General features: G+C 45.4%; 2 protein-coding genes across 2 annotated transcripts; both read left to right on the top strand.

Moving 5' to 3' along the window:
• Positions 1-4,969: 4,969 nt before the first annotated feature.
• LOC119366112 (putative cyclic nucleotide-gated ion channel 8) lies at positions 4,970-12,185 on the top strand. Its single transcript, XM_037631795.1, has 8 exons — positions 4,970-5,005; positions 5,579-5,788; positions 6,486-7,059; positions 7,361-7,573; positions 8,040-8,338; positions 10,763-10,874; positions 10,951-11,187; positions 11,269-12,185. The coding sequence occupies exons 2-8, from the start codon at positions 5,760-5,762 to the stop codon at positions 11,953-11,955; spliced, it is 2,151 nt and encodes a 716-aa protein (XP_037487692.1). The 5' UTR covers positions 4,970-5,005; positions 5,579-5,759; the 3' UTR covers positions 11,956-12,185.
• A 2,259-nt stretch (positions 12,186-14,444) lies between these two features.
• On the top strand, positions 14,445-18,688 carry LOC119366111 (pentatricopeptide repeat-containing protein At1g80550, mitochondrial-like). Its single transcript, XM_037631794.1, has 2 exons — positions 14,445-16,441; positions 18,239-18,688. Exon 1 carries the CDS (start codon positions 14,457-14,459, stop codon positions 15,774-15,776), a length of 1,320 nt encoding a protein of 439 aa, XP_037487691.1. The 5' UTR covers positions 14,445-14,456; the 3' UTR covers positions 15,777-16,441; positions 18,239-18,688.
• Positions 18,689-20,714: the final 2,026 nt, after the last annotated feature.

The raw sequence follows: 20,714 nt of genomic DNA, 5'->3' as shown, positions 1-20,714 counted from the left end.
TACACCCTTGGGTTCGAGTCGGCCCTCCTTCCTTCTCATTAGCGAAAAGGGTCTCACTGAAATCCCCAAGGCAGATCCATGGTAGATCAGATTGAGCACTCAAAGTTCTTAGTGCCTGCCAGGTATTCTCTTTCTCCCCCCATCTCGACTCACCATACAGACCAGTCAATCTCCACCTCGTACCATCCTCCTCCTTTACTTTTGTATCAATGTAATACTTGTCTTTTCACTTCAGTTGTACATCCACTCCCCTCTTCCAGAACAGCGCGAGACCCCCACTCCGCCCAACCGCATCCTTAACCACCATATTTGGCATACCTAGCCGCCACCTCAAACTGTCCAATTCCCTTTCTATCAGTTTTGTTTCAGATAAAAAGAGAATGTCGGGCTCTTCTACCCCCTGGAGTTCCAGGAGACTTCGAACCGCCGCCGGGTTCCCAAGCCCACGACAGTTCCATGCCACAAGTTTCATTGGTTCTCGCAGGGCTGTTCCGACAGCCCCGCGTTCATGTCAACGGTGGTTTTGTTCTCCTCATTCCCTTTGGTTCTTTTTTCTGCTACCCTCTCCTGGCCTTCCCACAATTTCGACTCCTTACCAACAAACAAACCGGGGAAATACCATGGACACGCCTCCCACTGGTTCCAATACTCGTTAACCCCCCCTCGCGTCGTCCCTCTTGGGCGACACGGGAGCGGCCCCAAACCCTAGTCGCTGCCGCCACTCCTCGCTCCTCGCCGCCACCCGATGAGGCCGTTGGCCTTTGCGCGTCTTCCGGTGAAGGTGACGATGAGGATCTGTTGCCTCACGCTGGTGTGAGAGGCTCTAAAATCCAGGGCGACAACCTTGGGTGGATCTTTCGTTGAATTATTACTCATTGGAAGTTGAAGTCGCATGGCACGGATGGTGAGGACCGTGACCAATCCTTGGTGTTTGCCGCCTCCCCCATTTCAATTTCTTGAAACGTGTAATACGTCTATGGACATGTTCGGACATGTCCACAGATAGCAGATAGGGGGCTGAGATCTAACCGTATACATCAAATGTCTGCCTAGGATCCAACCACGTCCATTTGACATGCATATGTAGATCAATAGCAATTTAAGCATATGTAATTATAGTGCAAACATATGCAACCACAAACAAAAAAAGTCGGGTGTTCATAAGGTTTTTATATGCGACAATCCCAAAAGTTGCCAGTCATGTTATTCATGCAAAAAAAACACAACTTACATTTTTGCCGCCTAGACCAGCTGTCCACGCCAAGTTCTTCGCTGTGCAGCCATGTCCTCCTCACCAACCAGCTCCTCCAAATTGGACACCAAGCGCTTCAATATCTTAGCATGGTAGGCTTGCATGATCTTCGTCGCATCGGGAACCAAGTCCAACATCTTCATGGTCAACATATTGATCTCCTCCGAAGCGGCCGCGAGCTCAACCATCTTCTCTTGAAGCTTGATCATATTCTCTTGAACCACGATGAAGTTTTCAAACCTCTTGGTCTTCTTTTCCTCCTTCATATTATTGGCTTGACGCATGCCTCTCCTTCGCCATGGTGTCCTCGAACCTCTTGATCATCTTGGCCGCTACCCCTTCTCGTTTCTCCTCCTTCTCCTCCCACTTCCTCCCAGTTCCTTCTTCTTCACAAATATTTTTTCTATTTGTGGACATTTTCAAAAATTCTCAAACATATTTTTAAATTCAAGAATGTACATGAAAGATTGAAATAGTGAAACTCTAACAAATGGAAAATGTGCCAGCCTAACTAGTGTCGCTAAACTCAAAGGTGTACACGTTTGCATGGCGTCGCACAATGATTCCCTAATATCCCATTGCCCAGGGGGAGGTTCCCATAGAATGCTATGTGCTTCAACTTGTCGTGCTTCCCGACTAGGACGACTGAGTGATGCAGAATCATAACAAGCGAGCACTGCAGCAAAAAAAAAAAATCAAGGCTCGGTTTCCAAAAAAACACTAGTTTTTTTAAAAAAATACATTATTTGAAAATTGAACATTTTATAAAAATTATGAACAACTTTTTAATGATTTTTATAAAAAAATCATGAAATTTATCAGTAATGGGTAATTTTTCACAACAAGTTTCTTCTAAAATCCATTTTTTTTTTAAAAAGGGTTTAAGAAAAACATGAATGTCTTTTGAAATTCCAAACATTGTTTCAAACATGTTTTTAAAATAAATCCTAAACATTATTTTTAAATGGGATTTCAAATAAATAAATATTTTAAAAATATTTCAGCATTTTAGAAATATCTAAACATTTTAAAAAAGGAAAAATATTAAATATCCAGAAAAGAAAACAACATAAAACTAGACTGAAAGTACCCAAACTGATAAAAACGGACAAGAACCTACTGAAGAGTTCCTAGAACCGGGATTCTGTAGAGCCCGTAGATGTTAAATGGCCAGCGCATCTCTTGGACGCTCGGTCATTAGGCTGTGCGAGTCCTCGACAATTTCATGCAAAATGCGTCAAATAGGAATTATCGGTATGCGACAATGCCACTCCCCTAATCACTATGCTCCTACATGGGCTGGCCATTTTTGCTTTCCTTTTCCCATTTTGTAAATTCAGGTACATATTTCTAAATCTGTAAATAGTTTTTGAATCCACTAGCATTTTTTCAAATTCATGGTTTTCTAAAATTTGTGAAAATATTGTTTTTTTTTAATATTAGAACATGTGTTGAACTCGTGAACATTTTTCAAATACGCAAATATTTCTAAGTTCATGGTTTATTTTTGAATTCGCAACATTTTATGAAATCTAATACATTTTAAAATTCACAAAAAAATAGAGGCAAATTTTTTTTGAATTAGCGTACCTTTTTTGAATTCACAGACATTCTATCATGTCTGCAATAGGATGTTTGGTGGGCACAGGCGCACGGCACGCGCCGGCCATCGTCGGTACCACGGTTATCGGCCCATCGCTCGCTCGCTCTCCGCCAACCCGTCGCCCCACTCACTCGCTCTCGGGCCAACCGCCAACCCGGCCGCCGCGGCCAATCCGCGTGTGCGCCTGCTCCCCTTGTCCCTCCGCCCCGTTCGTTTCCTCCTCTCCCCACCCCACTCGGACCCAGCAGCAGCCGGACCAGACGAGACGAAACGAGCAGCAACCCACCCAAGCCAAGCCGCAGTGAAGCGAAGCGAAGCCTTGTCTTCTCTTCCTCCTTCATATTATTGGCTTGACGCATGTCTCTCCTTCTTCGCCATGGTGTCCTCGAACCTCTTGATCATCTTGGCCGCTACCCCTTCTCGTTTCTCCTCCCACTTCCTCCTCTGGTTCCTTCTTCTTCATGAATATTTTTTCTATTTGTGGACATTTTCAAAAATTCTCAAACATATTTTTAAATTCAAGAACGTACATGAAAGATTGAAATAGTGAAACTCTAACAAATGGAAAATGGGCCAACCCAACTAGTGTCGCTAAACTCAAAGGCGTATGCGTTTGCATGGCGTCACACAACGATTCCCTATTCTCCCATTGCACTGGAGGGGGGAGGTTCCCATAGAATGTTATGTGCTTCAACTTGTCGTGCTCCCCGACTAGGTCGACCGAGTGATGCAGAATCATAACAGGCGACCACTGCGGTAAAAAGAATCAACGGTTGGTTTCCAAAAAAACACTAGTTTTTTTTCTTCAAAGAATTACATTATTTGAAAAGTGAACATTTTATAAAAATTGTGAACAATTTTTTTATGTTTTTTTAAATCATGAAATTTATCAGTAATGGGTAATTTTTCATAACAAGTTTTTTCTAAAATCCAAACATCTTTTTGAAAAACAGGATTTAAGAAAAACATGAATGTCTTTTGAATTTCCAAACATTGTTTCAGACATATTTTTAAAATAAATCCTAAACATTATTTTGAAATGGGATTTCAAATAAATAAATAATTTAAAAATCTTTCAGCATTTTAGAAATTCCCAAACATTTTTAAAAAAGGAAAAAATATTAAACATCCAGAAAAGGAAACAACATAAAACTAGACTGAAAGTTCCCAAACTGATAAAAACAGACAAGAACCTACTAAGGAGTTCATAGAACCAGGATTCTGTAGAGCACGTGGATGCTAAATGGCCGGCGCATCTCTTGGACGCTCGGTCATTAGGCTGTGCGAGTCCTCGGCAATTTCGTGCAAAATACGTCAAATAGGAATTATCGGTATGCGACAATGCCACTCCCCTGACCACCACTATGCTCCTACATGGGTTGGCCATTTTCGCTTTCCTTTTCCCATTTTTAAATTCAGGAACATATTCCTAAATCTGTAAATAGTTTTTGAATTCACAAGCATTTTCTCAAATTCATGATTTTCTAAAATTTGTGAAAAATATTTTTTTAATATTGGAACATGTCTTGAACTCGTGTACTTTTTTCAAACACGCAAATATTTCTAAGTTCACGATTTATTTTTGAAAAATACGCAAACATTTTATGAAAACCAATACATTTAAAAATTCACAAAAAAAATTTAGAGGCGAACATGTATTTTGAGTTAGTGAACATTTTTTGAATTCACGGACGTTCTATCATGTGCGCAGTAGGATGTTTGTTGGGCACAGGCGCACAGCACGCGCCGGCCATCTTCGGCATCACGGTTATCGGCCCATCGCTCGCTGGCTCGCTCGCTCTCCGCCAACCCGTCGCCCCACTCACTCGCTCTCGGGCCAACCGCCAACCGCGGCCAGTCCGCGTGCGCGCCTGCTCCCCTTGTCCCTCCGCCCCGTCCGTTCCCTCCCCTCCCCGGTCCCCACCCGGACCCAGCAGCAGCAACCCAAGCCGCAGCGCAGCGAAGCGAAGCCTCGTTGACCGCTTCGCCTCGTCTTGCCTACCACCCTCCCTCCCTCCTCGCCTTCCCCGAACCCGTGCTTCCGGCCTTCCGCTTCCCCTCCCCCCAACTCCCCTCCGCTCCGCCTCCAGACCTCGCCGCCGGCCGGCTCCCCGCCCCCTCGCCCTCGCCTCCCCCCGCGCGGCCCGCAGGTGAGCCGCAACCGCCCCCTCCTCCCTCGATTCCTCGCAGTTTTTTCTCGGCTGTTGCTGCGCCGCGCAGAATTTGTCGCTGCTATGGCCGTTCCCTCGATTCGATCGCCGCGAGCGGCCACGTTCCGGGAGCCGTGTGGGGCGTGCTCTGTAGCCGGAGGCGTAGATCTGGATCAGCCAGCACGGGAGGGACGAAGGCCAGTGGACGGATTCAGTTAGACAGCGCGGGGCTACTGCTTCCGTTCCTCTGCCAGCATACTACCCTATCGGGAAAATGGAGGAGTGGTCTCCGCTGGCGCGGCGCCTAATTCGGGCGGAGGCCGCAGAGTTTCAGCGCTAAGCCTTTTTGCTTCCTAATAATAGTAGCCTGCTCCGCTTTACTGTATGTCTGTATTAGGATTCTACCCCCACTACCAGTTCCTTAAATGTATCAGGCTTCCTAATTCGAGTGCCCTCGTTCCATTTCTGCGTGTATCACTACCACATTTGTGCTACATCTATATGTATGTATGATGAGGCTTACCTTGCAACTTCCATTTTGTACTTGACGCTTGCTTTTTGTTATTCATTCAGTGCGATTGATCAAACAGATCGGAGCATTTTGTGCAAGGACGGACTGTGGACGGCTTTTGACAGCATCAGCGAAAGGGTCGATTGATTGATGGCAGTTATTGGACCTGTGGAGGGTCTCTCGCCAGCTCTGCTCTTCCTTTGACATAGCCGTATGTTTGATTGTGGTTAGAAAGCTCAATACATGGACAGACACAGAGAGGACTTTAAGAGGTTGGTCATTTTTGCTTACTTAAAAGGGCACTCCTGTTATGCGCTTTCATAACTAGTATTAAAGGCCATTTACTTTAAAGTGACAATGTTTTCCTTTTTCCTCTTTCACATGTCATGACTGTCAGTTCTTAAGCCTGAACATTTGTAGTAGTACCAATTTCTCTCTGGACACCTTCCTGTAGCCTTGGTTCTCTCCTGTATATAGTGGTAATCCTATTGCCGAAACATGCACTTTTGCCGTATAATCCATGTTCACAACAAAATATTCATGAGTCCTTCCCATGGTACCCGCTCGTCCGACACCTGCCATCTTTCTCACTGTCTTTCTTAGCTTCAATAGGTCTTTGGCTCTTTGTTTGACCTTCCGGTATTACCTGTAAGAGTTATGTCATGTTAATTTTTGGAAGAAACCGACAAAGCCAGTCATTTGTTTTACATTTTTCCGTCATGTTGAACAAATAAACTGGGTTTTAACCATTTTGCTGTATAAACAGAGAAGCAGCCAGTATTTGTTTTTACATTTTCCTTCATGCTGGAGTGATGATGTAGAAAATATAAGGGAGAAATCTCAATCATAGCACTCTATCAGACGCGTTATATGATTTAACTTGTCACTGTGCACACATATTTATGTTACTTTTGTTTAATCGTGGGCTGTTTTGAATTTGTTTTAATTATATATCAATACTCTATGCAGGCTGGATGAGTTTAGCCCTAGATCATCTGTACAATCTGAAATTGGTGGGAGGAGCAGCCTGAGGTTCAGCATGCGTGGGTTTGGTTATGATTCGTTTAATCCACTAAGATCATTCATGTCAGGGCTGAGAAAGAGTTCTGGAAGACTCAAATCACTTAGGCACCCCAATCCATCTGGTGCTCCTAAGACAGCTTTTGCGGAAGATCTTAAATCTTTTAAGAAGAATATATTTGATCCCCAGCAAAAGTTCCTGCTGCGAATGAATAGATTTTTCTTCCTGTCATGTATTTTCGCTGTTGCAGTTGATCCACTCTTCTTCTTCCTACCCGTCATCGACAACTCAAATTGCATCGGTATAGATAAGAAATTGGCAGTGACATCAACAGTAGTGCGGACTATTATTGACTCTGTCTATCTTATCCGTGTGTTTCTTCAATTCCGCACTGCTTATGTTGCTCCATCTTCTCGAGTGTTTGGAAGTGGCGAGCTTGTGATTGATCCAACGCTAATTGCGATGCGTTACATTAAGAGTTACTTTGTAATGGACTTCTTTGCACTGTTACCACTTCCACAGGTACTTCTTTGCATTCATGCTCTTCAATAGTATGAAGGCTATTTTACTGTCACTTGGTCTTTATCTGAAACAATATGCCTTTTCTTTTACGTGAAAACGATAAACCTTTTAAGTGCTTTTACACTTTAGCGTTAGATATTTTTATTTATCATTTCAATAGTCTGGCTCTATGCACAGTTTTGCTGCATTAAATTTGTCCCATTAATTTGATATTCATATTTGACTATCCTGAACTATGATTACTGCATACTTCAAGACATTTTTCATATTTTCCTTGAATGATCTCGTTGGTTATCGACAGATTGTTGTTTGGAGATATCTCCACAGTTCTGATGGTCCAGATGTGCTGGCTACAAAAGATGCACTGGTTTGGGTTGTCCTGTGCCAATACATTCCAAGATTGCTAAGGATATTCCCTGTGACGAAAGATTTGAAAAGGACAGCTGGTGTTTTTATTGAGACTGCATGGGCTGGTGCTGGTTACTATCTTCTCTGGTTTATGCTTGCTGGCCATGTAAGTGATTGCTGTGCTATGTATTGTTTATCCATGCCATGTGCATCTTCATCTAGAGAGCATTATCACAATTATCTGTGCATTTTTACACTATGATAAGTGCCTCGAGTAGAAACATTGTTGATACACTGAGGTTCCTTGCATACCTGGTAGCTTTTCAAAACTTACCATCTTTGCTATCTGAACTCTTCAGTTATCCTGTCAGATATGATAGTTTAAAGATTTCGTAGCACCTGGAGATTGTGCATAATACTCTACATTGTAGGCATTGCTAATATGTCAACTAATTGACTACAGTTGTGGTTAGATGATTTTTGTTAGTTAACTTTTGATGGTATCCTTTTCTCCTCACATATAGTTATTGTCTTATGTCATGTTAAGCATAATTCTCTGAACATAGTTTGTCGTAGGTGATCATGTTTTCCTTGACTTACCCTGTAATTTTTCTATACGCTGTTTGTTGCAGAATGTTGGTACTCTGTGGTACTTCTTATCCATAGAGCGCGAAGATAGTTGCTGGCTTGTCAACTGTCATGCCACAGATGGTTGTGAACCCGCCTACTTGTATTGTAGTGAGAATCATGCTAGCAGTGACAAGTACAAAAATTGGAGTACGAGTACCCCAATATTTAATCGGTGCAATGGCACTGATGAGTCTTTCAATTTTGGTATCTATCAGCAAGCATTGGTGTCTGGAATACTTGGTCCAGGAAATTTTGTCTCTAAAAGTTGTTATTGCTTCTGGTGGGGATTACAAAATTTAAGGTAATAGAAAAAAAATACTCCGTACATCTGTTCGTTATTCTATAGGAAGTCTTTCATTGTGCACAAGAAAATATATTTGAAAAACTCTGATTTAAACAGTTCCCACAAAATGAGTCATTTTTTACCGAATCGGAATTTCTCTCATGGCAGGAGTGTGTAAAGTCCATTTCACTCCCTGTCTCGGAAAATAAATTTCGTTAGATACTTGGATCTGCATGATGACCACTCCAGACAAACTGGACTACTGGAGCTTGGAAGCAACAAATGGAGTGGATCTTAGAGACCCGTAAAGGAACTACCTACTTTCCTAACTTTGTATGCTGTGGCATACATATAACTTGTAGAGATTATTTTTGTATGATTTGAAAGATCATGCCTGTTAATATTGGTTATACTAATGGTCTGAAAAGCCAACGTGTGCCAAATTGCTAGTGAGAATATAAGATATTGTATATGATGTGTTATCCTGTTAGTATAACCTGGATTTACTGGTGTTAGATTAGATTTTGTTTGGAAATAGCAATATTATAACATAACTTACCAATTCAAATATGATTGCCGTGGCGTCAAAAAGTTGCACCCAACTTTCTAGCTATTTACGGTTTGTTTGGTTTGAGACTAGGGGCTGTTTGGATTGTAACTGAGCCTGTTTGGTTTGTGACTAACTTTGCCAAAGATTGCCACACCTAAAGTTAGGCAAGTTTGACCAACTTAGATGAGTGTTTGGTTCAAGCCACATCTTAGGCAAGCCACACTTGGGCCCCACATGGCATACACATAAAAAATGTGGCAAGATTCCCTTAGGCTTGCCAACTTGTGGCTCTCATTTTGATGAACTAACCTTAGGCAAGCTTGGCAAAAATGTGTGGCAAAGTGTGGCAATGCTAGGCCTAGAACCAAACAGCCCCTATATGTTTGCCTTCTGTTGCCACATTATTTTTGCCATACTTGACTAACTTGAGTTGCTCAAATTGTTAGCCACACTTTGGCTTGCCTAAGGGAATCTTGCCACATTTTTTGTGTCTATGACATGTGGGGTTCACTGCTCATAAAAAAATTCTTGCCTTAGGTGTGGCTAAAACCAAACACCCACCTAACTTGGTCAAACTTGCCTAAGGTGAGGTGTGGCAAAGTATGGCAATATGTGGCTGGAAACCAAACAGCCCCTAAGTTTGCCAAAGGTTGCCACACCTAAGGTTAGGCAAGTTTGACCAACTTAGGTGGGTGTTTGGTTCAAGTCACACCTTAGGCAAGCCACACTAGGGCCCCACATTACATGCACACAAAAAGTGTGGCATGATTCCCTTAGGATTGCCAACTTGTGGCTCTCATCTTGCTGAACTAACCTTAGGCAAGCTTGGCAAAAAATGTATGGCAAAGTGTGGCAATGCAAGGCGTAGAACCAAACAGCCCCTTAAGCTGGCCTTCTTTCCAGCAGTACACTTTTTGATTATTGGGGTTTATAGAGAACCAAAGGGAGCTAGCCGCTGCCGGTTCTGGGTTTCCTGTTGTGCTAGCTCAATACACTTGAAAATAGGGTGGTTGTATTTCATATGCTGCCTTTAACAGAATGCATATACTACTCTTTCCGTTTCTAAATATAAGCCCTTTTAGATATTTCAATACGGAGTACATATGGATGTATATAGACATATTTTATAGTGTAAATTCATTCATTTTGCTCCGTATGTAGTCCGTATTGGAATCTCTAAAAAGACTTATATTTAGGAATGGAGGGAGTACTAGTCATCCAAGATGAAGAGAACACAAGATCTTAAGTTCCTTGCAGCAAAAATGGCATACCAGGAAAGAGGCAAAAACCAGCCTGTTCACATTTTCCTGGCTTAGGTCATGAAATCTAGCAAAAGCTATTTTGTGAACCCTGATCCTGATTTTGACATGGGAGGAGTCCGTTAAGAGAGACCTGAAGGATTGGAGTATCACCAAAGAGCTAGCTATGGACAGGGGTGCGTGGAAGCATGCTATCCATGTGCCAGAGCCATGAGTTGGTTGCGAGATCTGATGGGTTTCACCTCTAGCCTACCCCAACTTGTTTGGGACTAAAGGCTTTGTTGTTGTTGTTGTTGTTGTATCATTGTTTGGGTACTTCCGATTTCAGATATAGTGTCCTAGAGACTGTATTGGTCAAACATTCTTGAGGACTAATGGACCTTCAGTGTATAGAATTTTTATATTGGCAGCATGAAATTCGTTTTACTAGATCTTTTGTGAGTTTACTTCCATGACATGATAGATTATTTTTTGTGACCTTCAAAAATATTATGATAAAAAATAGCAGCCAATGTGGTAATCGTTTGTCTTCACAATGACTATTTTCTGTGACTAGAGAGTACATTACTTTTCCATATCTTATATTTGTGGTTCATTGTGCTTGATATGTTTAGCTTCCTTTCTATTTGACAGTACCCTTGGCCAAGGGTTTGTAACAAGTACATATCCCTGGGAGGTGTTATTCTCCATTGCAATATGCATCCTCGGACTGATTCTCTTTGCGCTCCTCATCGGTAACATGCAGGTAGAATGATAATGCATCGCAAACTATCTTTTCACCCTGTTTTGCCGGATTCTAAGTTGTAGCATTATCTTTTCAGACCTACCTTCAGTCAGTTGCTATACGCCTTGAAGAGATGAGAGTTAAGAAGCGTGACGCTGAGCAGTGGATGCATCACCGATCACTGCCGCCGGATATCAGAGAACGAGTAAGGCGGTATGAACGGTATAGGTGGTTGGAGACCAGAGGAGTAGATGAAGAAAATTTGGTTCAAACCCTTCCAAAAGACCTTAGGAGGGACATCAAACGCCATCTCTGTTTGGGTTTAGTGAAAAGGGTAGGATATATATTTGGTCAGGTATCTTTGAAATTCTTGTAGCGAACTACACTGATTTCCTCCTGTTTTGCTGCTGAATAGGTACCTTTGTTTGAGAATATGGATGAAAGACTACTAGATGCAATATGCGAGCGATTAAGACCTGCACTCTACACTGAACATGAATACATTTTGAGGGAAGGTGATCCAGTGGATGAGATGCAATTTATTCTACATGGTTCCTTGGAGAGTGTGACTACCGATGGAGGCCGAAGTGGATTCTTCAACAAGGTCCAGCTAAAGGAGGGTTCTTTCTGTGGCGACGAGCTGCTCACTTGGGCATTGGATCCCAAGTCTGGTGCTAACTTCCCGGTTTCGTCCAGGACAGTGAAGGCGCTTAGCGAGGTTGAGGCATTCTCCCTGCGTGCCGACGAGCTGAAATTTGTGGCCAGTCAGTTCAGGAGGCTGCACAGCAGGCAGGTTCAGCACACATTCCGGTTCTACTCCCAGCAATGGAGGACCTGGGGAGCCTGCTTCATCCAGGCGGCCTGGCGCCGCTACTACAAGCGGAAAATGGCCGAGCAGCGCCGGAGGGAAGAGGAGGCCGCGAACCGGCAGAGCAGCAGCAGTGGCCCGAGCCTGGGAGCGACCATCTACGCCTCCCGGTTCGCGGCCAACGCGCTCCGGGGAGTCCACCGGCTTCGGAGCAAGGCTGCTGCTCTCCCCATTGTGAGAGTGCCGAAGCCCTCCGAGCCAGATTTTGGCGTCGACGCCGACGACGCGGACTAACAAAAACAGACCACACTGGGAATTACCTGTGCTAATTAATTAAGCTGATACTTCAGGCGTGTAGATTGTGTACAAAATTCAGAAGACAGCCGCACACAACATTGTGATGATGATTGTAAAAGTTTTACTGCTCCAAGGAGTATAGAAGATGCAAATGTATAATGTTCCAGTTTTGCTACTTGCCGGTTGCCTGAAACTTTTGATGCCTCTGCCACATAATTAAAGTTGCACATCACTGAGCCTCAAAATGACAGTGCTGAGAATCTGCGGAGACTGCGACTACATAAAAATATTACCGCAATGATGAAATGGTTTGATATTTGTTGAAATTTTGGAAATGTGGTTTGAATTTAATCAGTTTGACTCAGATCGGCTGAGATTTGGAGAATAAGTTTCAGGTCAGGTCAGGGGGGAAAGAGGTTTCAGGATTAAGGCGTCATCGGTCGCACGGTCGCACCACACTCGTCTCGGCTCGAGTTAATTGCACAGAAGTACCACAATTCGGGCATCACATGCAGATTGGTACCACGATTGCTAATTTTTGCGTGTCAGCACCTACATTCGTCCAAATTTTTGCAAATCAGGCTAAAACGCGTATTTATACGTATTGACAGTGTATCCTGACAGTTGGGGCCCGTCTGTCAGGTGCCGACGTGGCATATTTTTTGCAAAAAAACCCCTTGCTTTATATGTAATCACATAAAACACGATTGCTAATTTTTGCGTGTCAGCACCTACATTCGTCCAAATTTTTGCAAATCAGGCTAAAACGCGTATTTATACGTATTGACAGTGTATCCTGACAGTTGGGGCCCGTCTGTCAGGTGCCGACGTGGCATATTTTTTGCAAAAAAACCCCTTGCTTTATATGTAATCACATAAAACACGATTGCTAATTTTTGCGTGTCAGCACCTACATTCGTCCAAATTTTTGCAAATCAGGCTAAAACGCGTATTTATATGTATTGACAGTGTATCCTGACAGTTGGGGCCCGTCTGTCAGGTGCCGACGTGGCATATTTTTTGTAAAAAAAACCCTTGCTTTATATGTAATCACATAAATACCCGTTATTTTTGCGGGAAAAATGTTAACCGTGAGAGAATTTTTTTTGCTCGGACTTGTTCGAAAGTTTTCAACGAACTGGACAAATAAATAAAGTAAACAAAAAATCGCGCACGCCAGGTTTCGAACCTGCGACCTGCGGCACGCGGGCGTAGCGCGCTAGCCACCCGGCCAAAGGGCTACTCGTGTTTCTATCCAGGCAGGACATTATTTATACAATAGCCGAACGCTGGCCGGTAGTTGGGCCAACTAAGGCCTGTAATTGTTTTTTCGTTTCGCCTTTTACTGACGCGCGTGCTGGGCTCGTTCGCCCGGATTTCTTTTCTATTTATTTATCGTATTATGCTTTTTTTTTTCTGGTTTTGGCTTATTTTTAGGTTTTTCTTTCTTTCTTCTTTTATTCACTGGGTTCGTTCTTCTTCTGTTTTTAACATACTTACTAAATATTTTTTTGATAGGCTTCAATACATGATGTTTTCAAATACATGATGAACATGTTTTCGAATTTGCATGAACATTATCTTAATGTACGCTGAGCACCTTTTCTGCGTATAGTGATCATTTTTTAATGCTTGATGAACTTTACTTTGCAAACAGTGAGCATTTTTTAATATATTGAACTTTCAGGTTGAACATTTTTTAATGTATACGATGAATATTTTTGTAATTTAGGTTGAGCATTTTTTAATATATACGGTGATCTTTTTTGTAATATAGGTTGAACATTTTCTTAATACATGATGAATTTTTTTGACAATGTGTATTTGAGAAAATGTTCAGCATGTTTTAAAAACTTATTGCGTAAAATCATTCTAGCATTTCGAGAAACACAACAATTTTTTAATAAAAGGTTCACTGTTTTAGTGCACTAATATGTAATCGCAAAAAAAATATTAATATTATGATTAAAAAATAAGTGATTCAGGGCACGCAGCAGTGCTGGGCTCGGCCGCCGGCCCAGCGTGGCTACTATAATATAAAGGAGGACCCGCCTGTAAATTAACTTATGCGTCGCTGTGGCCTGGTGGCTTGCGCGATCCGCCCGCGTGCCGCAGGTCGCTGGTTCGAAACCTGGCGCGTCCGATTTTTCGGTTCACTTTATTTATTTGTCCAGTTCGTTGGAAACTTTCAAACAAGTCCGAACAAAAAAATTCTCTCACGTTAACATTTTTCCCGCAAAAATACCGGGTATTTATGTTATTACGTATAAAGCAAGGAATTTTTTTGCAAAAAATATGCCACGTCGGCACCTGACAGACGGGCCCCAACTGTTAGATACACTGTCAATACGTATAAATACGCGTTTTAGCCTGATTTGTAAAAATTTGGACGAATGTTGGTACTGACACGCAAAAATTAGCAATCGTGATACCAATCTGCATGTGATGCCCGAATTGTGGTACTTCTGTGCAATTAACTCTCTCGGCTCGATTGCGGAATGCTCTCCCTGGTGCGCCGCCGCCGGCTCCTCGCCGCCCGCTTCTCCACGCTGCCGGAGGCCGCACCGCCCGCCCCTCTCGACGCGGCGGCGGTGCAGGAGACGCTCACGCTCTACACCAACGACTGGCGCCGCGCGCTCGACTTCTTCCACTGGTCCGCCTCCCCCGGCGGCGGCAACCTGCGGCCGACCCCGTCGACCCTCTCCCGCGCCGTCGACATCCTCGGCAAGCACTTCGAGTTCCCGCAGGCCACCGCCCTGCTCCTCGCGCACCACGACCCCTCGGACCCCGCCTTCCTCCGCCCCGCCCTCCGCGCGCTCCTCAACCGCCTCGCCGCCGCCAACCTCGTCGACGACGCCGTGCGGGCCTTCGAGTCCACCGCCGCCTCCGTCGGCCTGCGGGACGAGGCCTCCTTCCACCTCCTCGTCGACGCGCTCTGCGACCACCGCCGCGTCGACGAGGCCCACCACCTCTGCCTCGGCGGCAGGGCGGCGGGGCCGCCGCCCTTCCCGCCCGGGACCAAGACCCACAACCTGCTCCTCCGCGGCTGGGCCAAGGCGCGCGCCTGGGCGCGCCTCCGCCAGCACTGGCTCGACATGGACGCCCGCGGCGTCGCCAAGGACCTCCACTCCTACTCCATCTACATGGACGCCCTCGCCAAGTCAGGGAAGCCCTGGAAGGCCGTCAAGCTGTTCAAGGAGATGAAGCAGAAGCGCCTTCCGGTGGACATCGTCGCCTACAACACCGCGATCCACGCCGTCGGGCTCGCGGAGGGCGTCGATTTCGCCGTCCGGATGTACAGGCAGATGGTTGAGGCCGGTTGCAGGCCGAATACCGCCACTTTCAACACGATCGTCAAGCTGCTGTGCAAGGAAGGGAGGTTCAAGGAAGGCTATGCGTTTGTGCAGCAGATGCACAAGGCCGGGTGCGAGCCCAATGAGCTCACTTATCATTGCTTCTTCCAGTACCTGAGCCGCCCGCAGGAGGTCCTTGCGCTGTTTGAGAAAATGCTCCAGAGGGGCTGCCGGCCAAGGATGGACACATACGTCATGCTCATCAAGAGGTTTGGGCGCTGGGGTTTCCTTCGTCCGGTGTTCTTTGTGTGGAAGACAATGGAAGAGCAAGGGCTCACCCCGGATGCATTTGCATACAACACACTCATTGATGCATTGCTGGAAAAGGGAATGGTGGATTTGGCTAGGAAGTATGACAAGGAGATGCTCGCAAAGGGCCTCTCACCCAAGCCAAGGAAAGAGCTAGGGACTAAAATGCCAGGATCGGAGTCTGACAGTGATAATGCATTAAGTGGCGTGATCTGAATTCTGGCAGCCAGACAGCAAAACTGATATTAGAATGTTCCTCTACACACTGGTTGTCATTGGATTAGAGTGTGACTGAAATAATGGTGTAATGATGAGGCTTTGTGTTGATGGAGATCTAATGTGTGCTTGTGCACTTGGCACTGAAGGAAAATAGAATGGGCAATGTTGCATTTCCTGTCAACTTTCATGCAGCTGTTCCCTTGAAAAACATGTGGAAGTGGGGTGCACACAATGTGCTTGCTGATGTGTTGCTCGAAAGCCTCTTGGGCTGTTGCCCAAGTTGTTGAAGGACCTGTGTGCTGAGTCGGGCTGTTAGCCTGCTTGAACGTTTCAACACTGAATGGCATATTCTAAGAGCTGGAAAGGAAGATCAGCACTACAGGTTTAGATGAGTCCCTTTGCTCCGTACTTTTACCATATGATCATTCTGACCACCTGAAGCTTTGATGCCTTTCAAGGCAAATAGCCTTGTCTTGAATGGAAATTACATTGAAGTGAAATGAAACCAGTTATAGTGGTCTTTCTCATATTCTCACTGGGTTGTTCTCTGAGGAAATCATGGTCCATGTAAGTATGCGCAGGAAATCTCGTGTCATGATAAAAGCTTAGAATAGCAGCATACCATGTCCGGAAGCTTCATGATCTGTTTATACAAATTACAGGTAAATGTACTCAACAGTTCTGGTATTGCAGTGAAGTTTCTATTCCTTTGAATTTTGATTCCAGTACTATTCTATTCTTGTATTATTGTTGCATTACAGACAACGCATCCAGTTATTTTCAGATCGACTTTTCACCCAGTTTGATACAAAATGAAATGGTCATATATATACCTTCTTAAACATCTCTTCTCTAGTGCAGGTTGCACTTTATCTAGTGTTCTTGTGCAGTTTCCTTAGGAGTATAACCTTAAGAACAATTTATTTTGAGACCAAACTGGGAAAAAACTTCGTCTCTTCATTTAAACTTGTAATAGAAAATAATCTTAAGCTTTTCTGGAGTTCACTTTCAGATTTCAGTAGACTGCAAGCTAACCAAATCTGATTTGATGAACGGGTAGTATAATAGTCAGCTTGAGAGGGACGTATTGTTCTGTGTTCCCTGTGAGTAAATCTCAATCCAGGGCAATCTTCTTGTTTGCCACATTATAGTTCTGATATCCAATGAGCTTTGAATGCATTATCTCTTGCCTCTGAATTTACATGTATATGATCAGAGGCTTAAAACCCTGTGTTGTACCCTGATCTCAGGGTCACTTTTATCAGTTTCTTATTTATTTCTGATATAGGTTTGGCCAGTAATACACCATGAACTTGCCTAGAACTTGGACAAATCAGCTAGGTATCAAAAGGTGTACAGATTATTTAGTTGTGAATTTTTTCTTGGGTATTTGAGGATTTTATGCTTAATCTAAACAATCTTTAAACTGTAGAGGTAAGTGATAATGTGCTGTAACTTGTACAAGGTGTTACTAAGAGGAGTCTGCCTCAAACTAGTTAGATGAAACTAGTCCCGACGAGCTCCAGGTACCAGTGGTTGCCCATTGGGAATTTTCCTCAGTGCGGGCAAGGGATAACTGCTGTATAAAAACACTGATTGACATTCTTTGGCTAGCGAACAGTTGAACAATACATACTAGATCTTCTTCCTTGACATGATAAACAATGCATTGTCAAGTTGTCAACTAGATTTCGAAGCAGGGGTCCTTATGGATCCATAGATCAGCATGTGCTCGTACATATTTGCAGTTTGTGACCATCATAGAGCCAGTGAAATTTGAGTATTTGACTCTGGTGTCAGAGTTTGTTACTCCCTGCTAAATTTTGTATGGAAGCACAGATATGAGTGATTCAGCCAGGATTGTCCATGTAACCTCAGTGTAAGCTCAAAATGTCACATGGATTTGCACAAGCACCACTGACTTGTTATTCGGTGTGATTTGGATCTTGTAGATTATGAAGGTACCTTGAGCTAAATTTTTATCTTGATCTGTAGCATTTCACTCCAAAGCATTGGTTTGTAATTGTTTTTATCTCACTGTATTAAAATGGCACAAGCTCGTGCAAGAAAGAATTTGTCAATCGTTTTGACTAATTATGGGTTGTACATGCTGTTGGCCTCAGCCCTCAGGGTCAATTAAACTGTTGCCCAGTAATTTATCATCTTGATTAGAGTTTTGGGATGGCCTGAGAGTCGACTACCTACCAATGGATATGTGTGAGCATATTTGGACACCGATAATTCCCTGCGAGGTCGATATTATTCTGGGCTAGTGTCAGCTTTCATGGGAAGATTTATGCATGTTTTACTAGCGGTGAATGTCGGGGCGGCGGTCCTGGAAGTGTTGTTTGTCGTGTCTTGGTCTTTTTTCGTGTGGGCAGCAGGGCTCTCGCCGTTGTTTGCGAGGTTTTTGATCCGTTTTACTTATAAACTGGACTGATTCTCTTGTGAATTGCCAGAGCACTGGGCCCTTCAGGTTTTCTGATGAAGAAAAGGAAAACTAGACTTATTTAAACCTCGGAAAACCTGTGACTGGAGTTTGGTATCACCTGCAACATTTTTTTTTCTCGGCGCGGGTTACAATTGTCTAGTGTTTTATGTGGCGTTGGAGCAGGGTGAGTGAGTCACTGAAGTTGCACTTGCAAACGGAGGGATGAATGACGAATGATGGTTCTCAAGTAACGAAGCTGCAGCCTCCGTGACAAGATAATATATGCATGTTTTACCAGCTTCCTGTTCCTGGCCTGTAATATATACTACTACTTGGAAGCATGTGATCAAAATGCAGAAAGAAAAACCCCCGTGACCGTAGCCTGGCATGGGCTATCTTTAGGACCTCTTTCTGTATTGCTCATTAGATACTCTCAAACGGTGACGCTTGTAGTACCTACCTACCTTCCAATCTGAACATGAGACAATGATAATCCATATGGTTGTCAGTGAGCAGACAATGATCCATATATACGAATTAATGCATGATCATCGTGGGCCGTGACACTTGATAGGGTAACCGATCTCTTTAGACATTTTGTGCTCGCCTGCAGTCCATGCATCGTGGCGTATGTTCCATGTGACACTAATGTGATTCGCTATGTATGTTGCTTATCCATTCATTCGTACAGACATACAGGAGAGAGGCTGGTAGTTGTAGCCGACTGCCGACAGCCTCACCTGCATGGCTGTTCCTGCCGTCTCCCACGTCCCCGGTACGCTACATGGTTACATGCCGTGTACGCGCATGTCTGCAGACTGCAGACACGTACACACCGGCCGGTAGCAACACACTGCTGCCTGCTGGTTTCTTTTGTCTCCGTTGGCCGGCCTGGTACAGCGACGTTGCCGTGAGACGGGACGAGACATGTCTCTACGGACGACGTGCATGCATGTACGCACCGATGTATACGTTGCTGTTACTGCATGCATACTGTACGCGGCACATAGCACCTAGCAGTAGCACCGGTGGGTGATGGGCACGGCCGGTCTGACCGCGTCGTGCAGCCGGTGGGTGTGTCTGCGAGGAGAAACCAGACCGACCAGACCCCAGCTGCATGTACGTACGGCGCGTCAGGCCGGGCGGCCGCGGGGCGTCCGTACGTGCGTGATGGCGGCGTCTGGAGCCGTACGCGTCGGCCCATCGCTCCAGCTGGGGTCGTCGTCCGGGGACCGTACGTACGTACTGATGTGGAGGTGGAGCGAGCAAGGCGGTAATGGCTGCACGTCGCAGGCCGGGGACATGTCGACGACAGGCCGAGCACGGCCCGTCGCCGCGGATGGCAACCGCAGGGCGCGGACAGGACGGCGTGCGCCAGCGCCGCGATCGAGAGGGGCGCGACGCGCGACCAAAGCCGTACGCACGTCGCCAGACCGATCGCGTCGCCGTCGCCGTAGCCGCCCGTACGTACGGTCCAGCCGTGCCATTTCCAGGCAGGCACCCCGGGGCCGGGGCAGCACACGGGCTGATGTGAAAGCCCGCGTCGACACCCAACGGAACGGTGCCCGGCACGGCCCCACGCACGCCCTCCCGACACCTTCTCTCTGGCGGTCGGCGCGGCGGCAGACGTGGTGGCGACGCCTCCGGCCACCCGTCCCCGCCGAAAGGGGCCGGAGTATCCTGCAGCAGCAGCAGCAGCAGCTGGCTGCTGGCGCGCACAGCTTTAGCCGCCGGCCGGCCGGTGAGCGATCGCAACCGATCAGCGCCGCGCGTCCATCCATCGCCCGCCGTGGGTCGTTCGTTGCGCCGTGCATGCCCAAGTCGTCGACCGCGGCCGGCAACGGGGACCCGCCGGGGATCGGGCAACGTTGCGATCCGTCGCTGTTCCGGTTGGATCGCGCGCGTGGCGACCGGGCGACAGGATCACGCGCTCGCGACCACGACGCCTTGTGCGTACGTACCTGCCGCTGCCGGAACAGGGTCCGACACCTGGGCTCCTCGAGCCGGCGACCCGTCGAGATGACAGCTTCGCTTCACTAACATCATCCATCGATGTTCGGCTGATTTAATTGGGTCGTAGTGCTCAAGTTCTCATGTGATCCGGTGACGATCGTGTCACGTTTGAATTGTCAACAGAGGAATCGTCATGAAAAAGAAGGGAGACTCTGGAGGGTCACCCCCCGATTGACTTCGTGCCCAAAATTCCACGTCGGTAAATTATAAGGGAAATGATTCCCCTCAACCGGATGATTTCTTGGATCCCATATGCCGTCTCGCTCGCACAACACGTGGCCCACGTGACATGCCGCTGGCTCCTGACGATTTTTTTTCCAACTTCTGCAACATCAGCAATGTTGCACAAGTTTCTTCTGTAACATTAGCTATGTTGCAAAAGATAAAGACGAAAAAATACATTCTACAACAGAGCCTCTGTTGCAAAAAAATAAAAAAAAACTGCAACAAAACTTCAGTTGGAAATTTTTTCCAAAAGTTCCTCAAAATCC

Source organism: Triticum dicoccoides, chromosome 2B (assembly GCF_002162155.2).
Source record: "Triticum dicoccoides isolate Atlit2015 ecotype Zavitan chromosome 2B, WEW_v2.0, whole genome shotgun sequence".
Taxonomy (NCBI): Eukaryota; Viridiplantae; Streptophyta; class Magnoliopsida; order Poales; family Poaceae; genus Triticum; species Triticum dicoccoides.
Note: the sequence above shows the minus strand (reverse complement) of the source record. Positions and strands in the feature narration are given on the sequence as shown.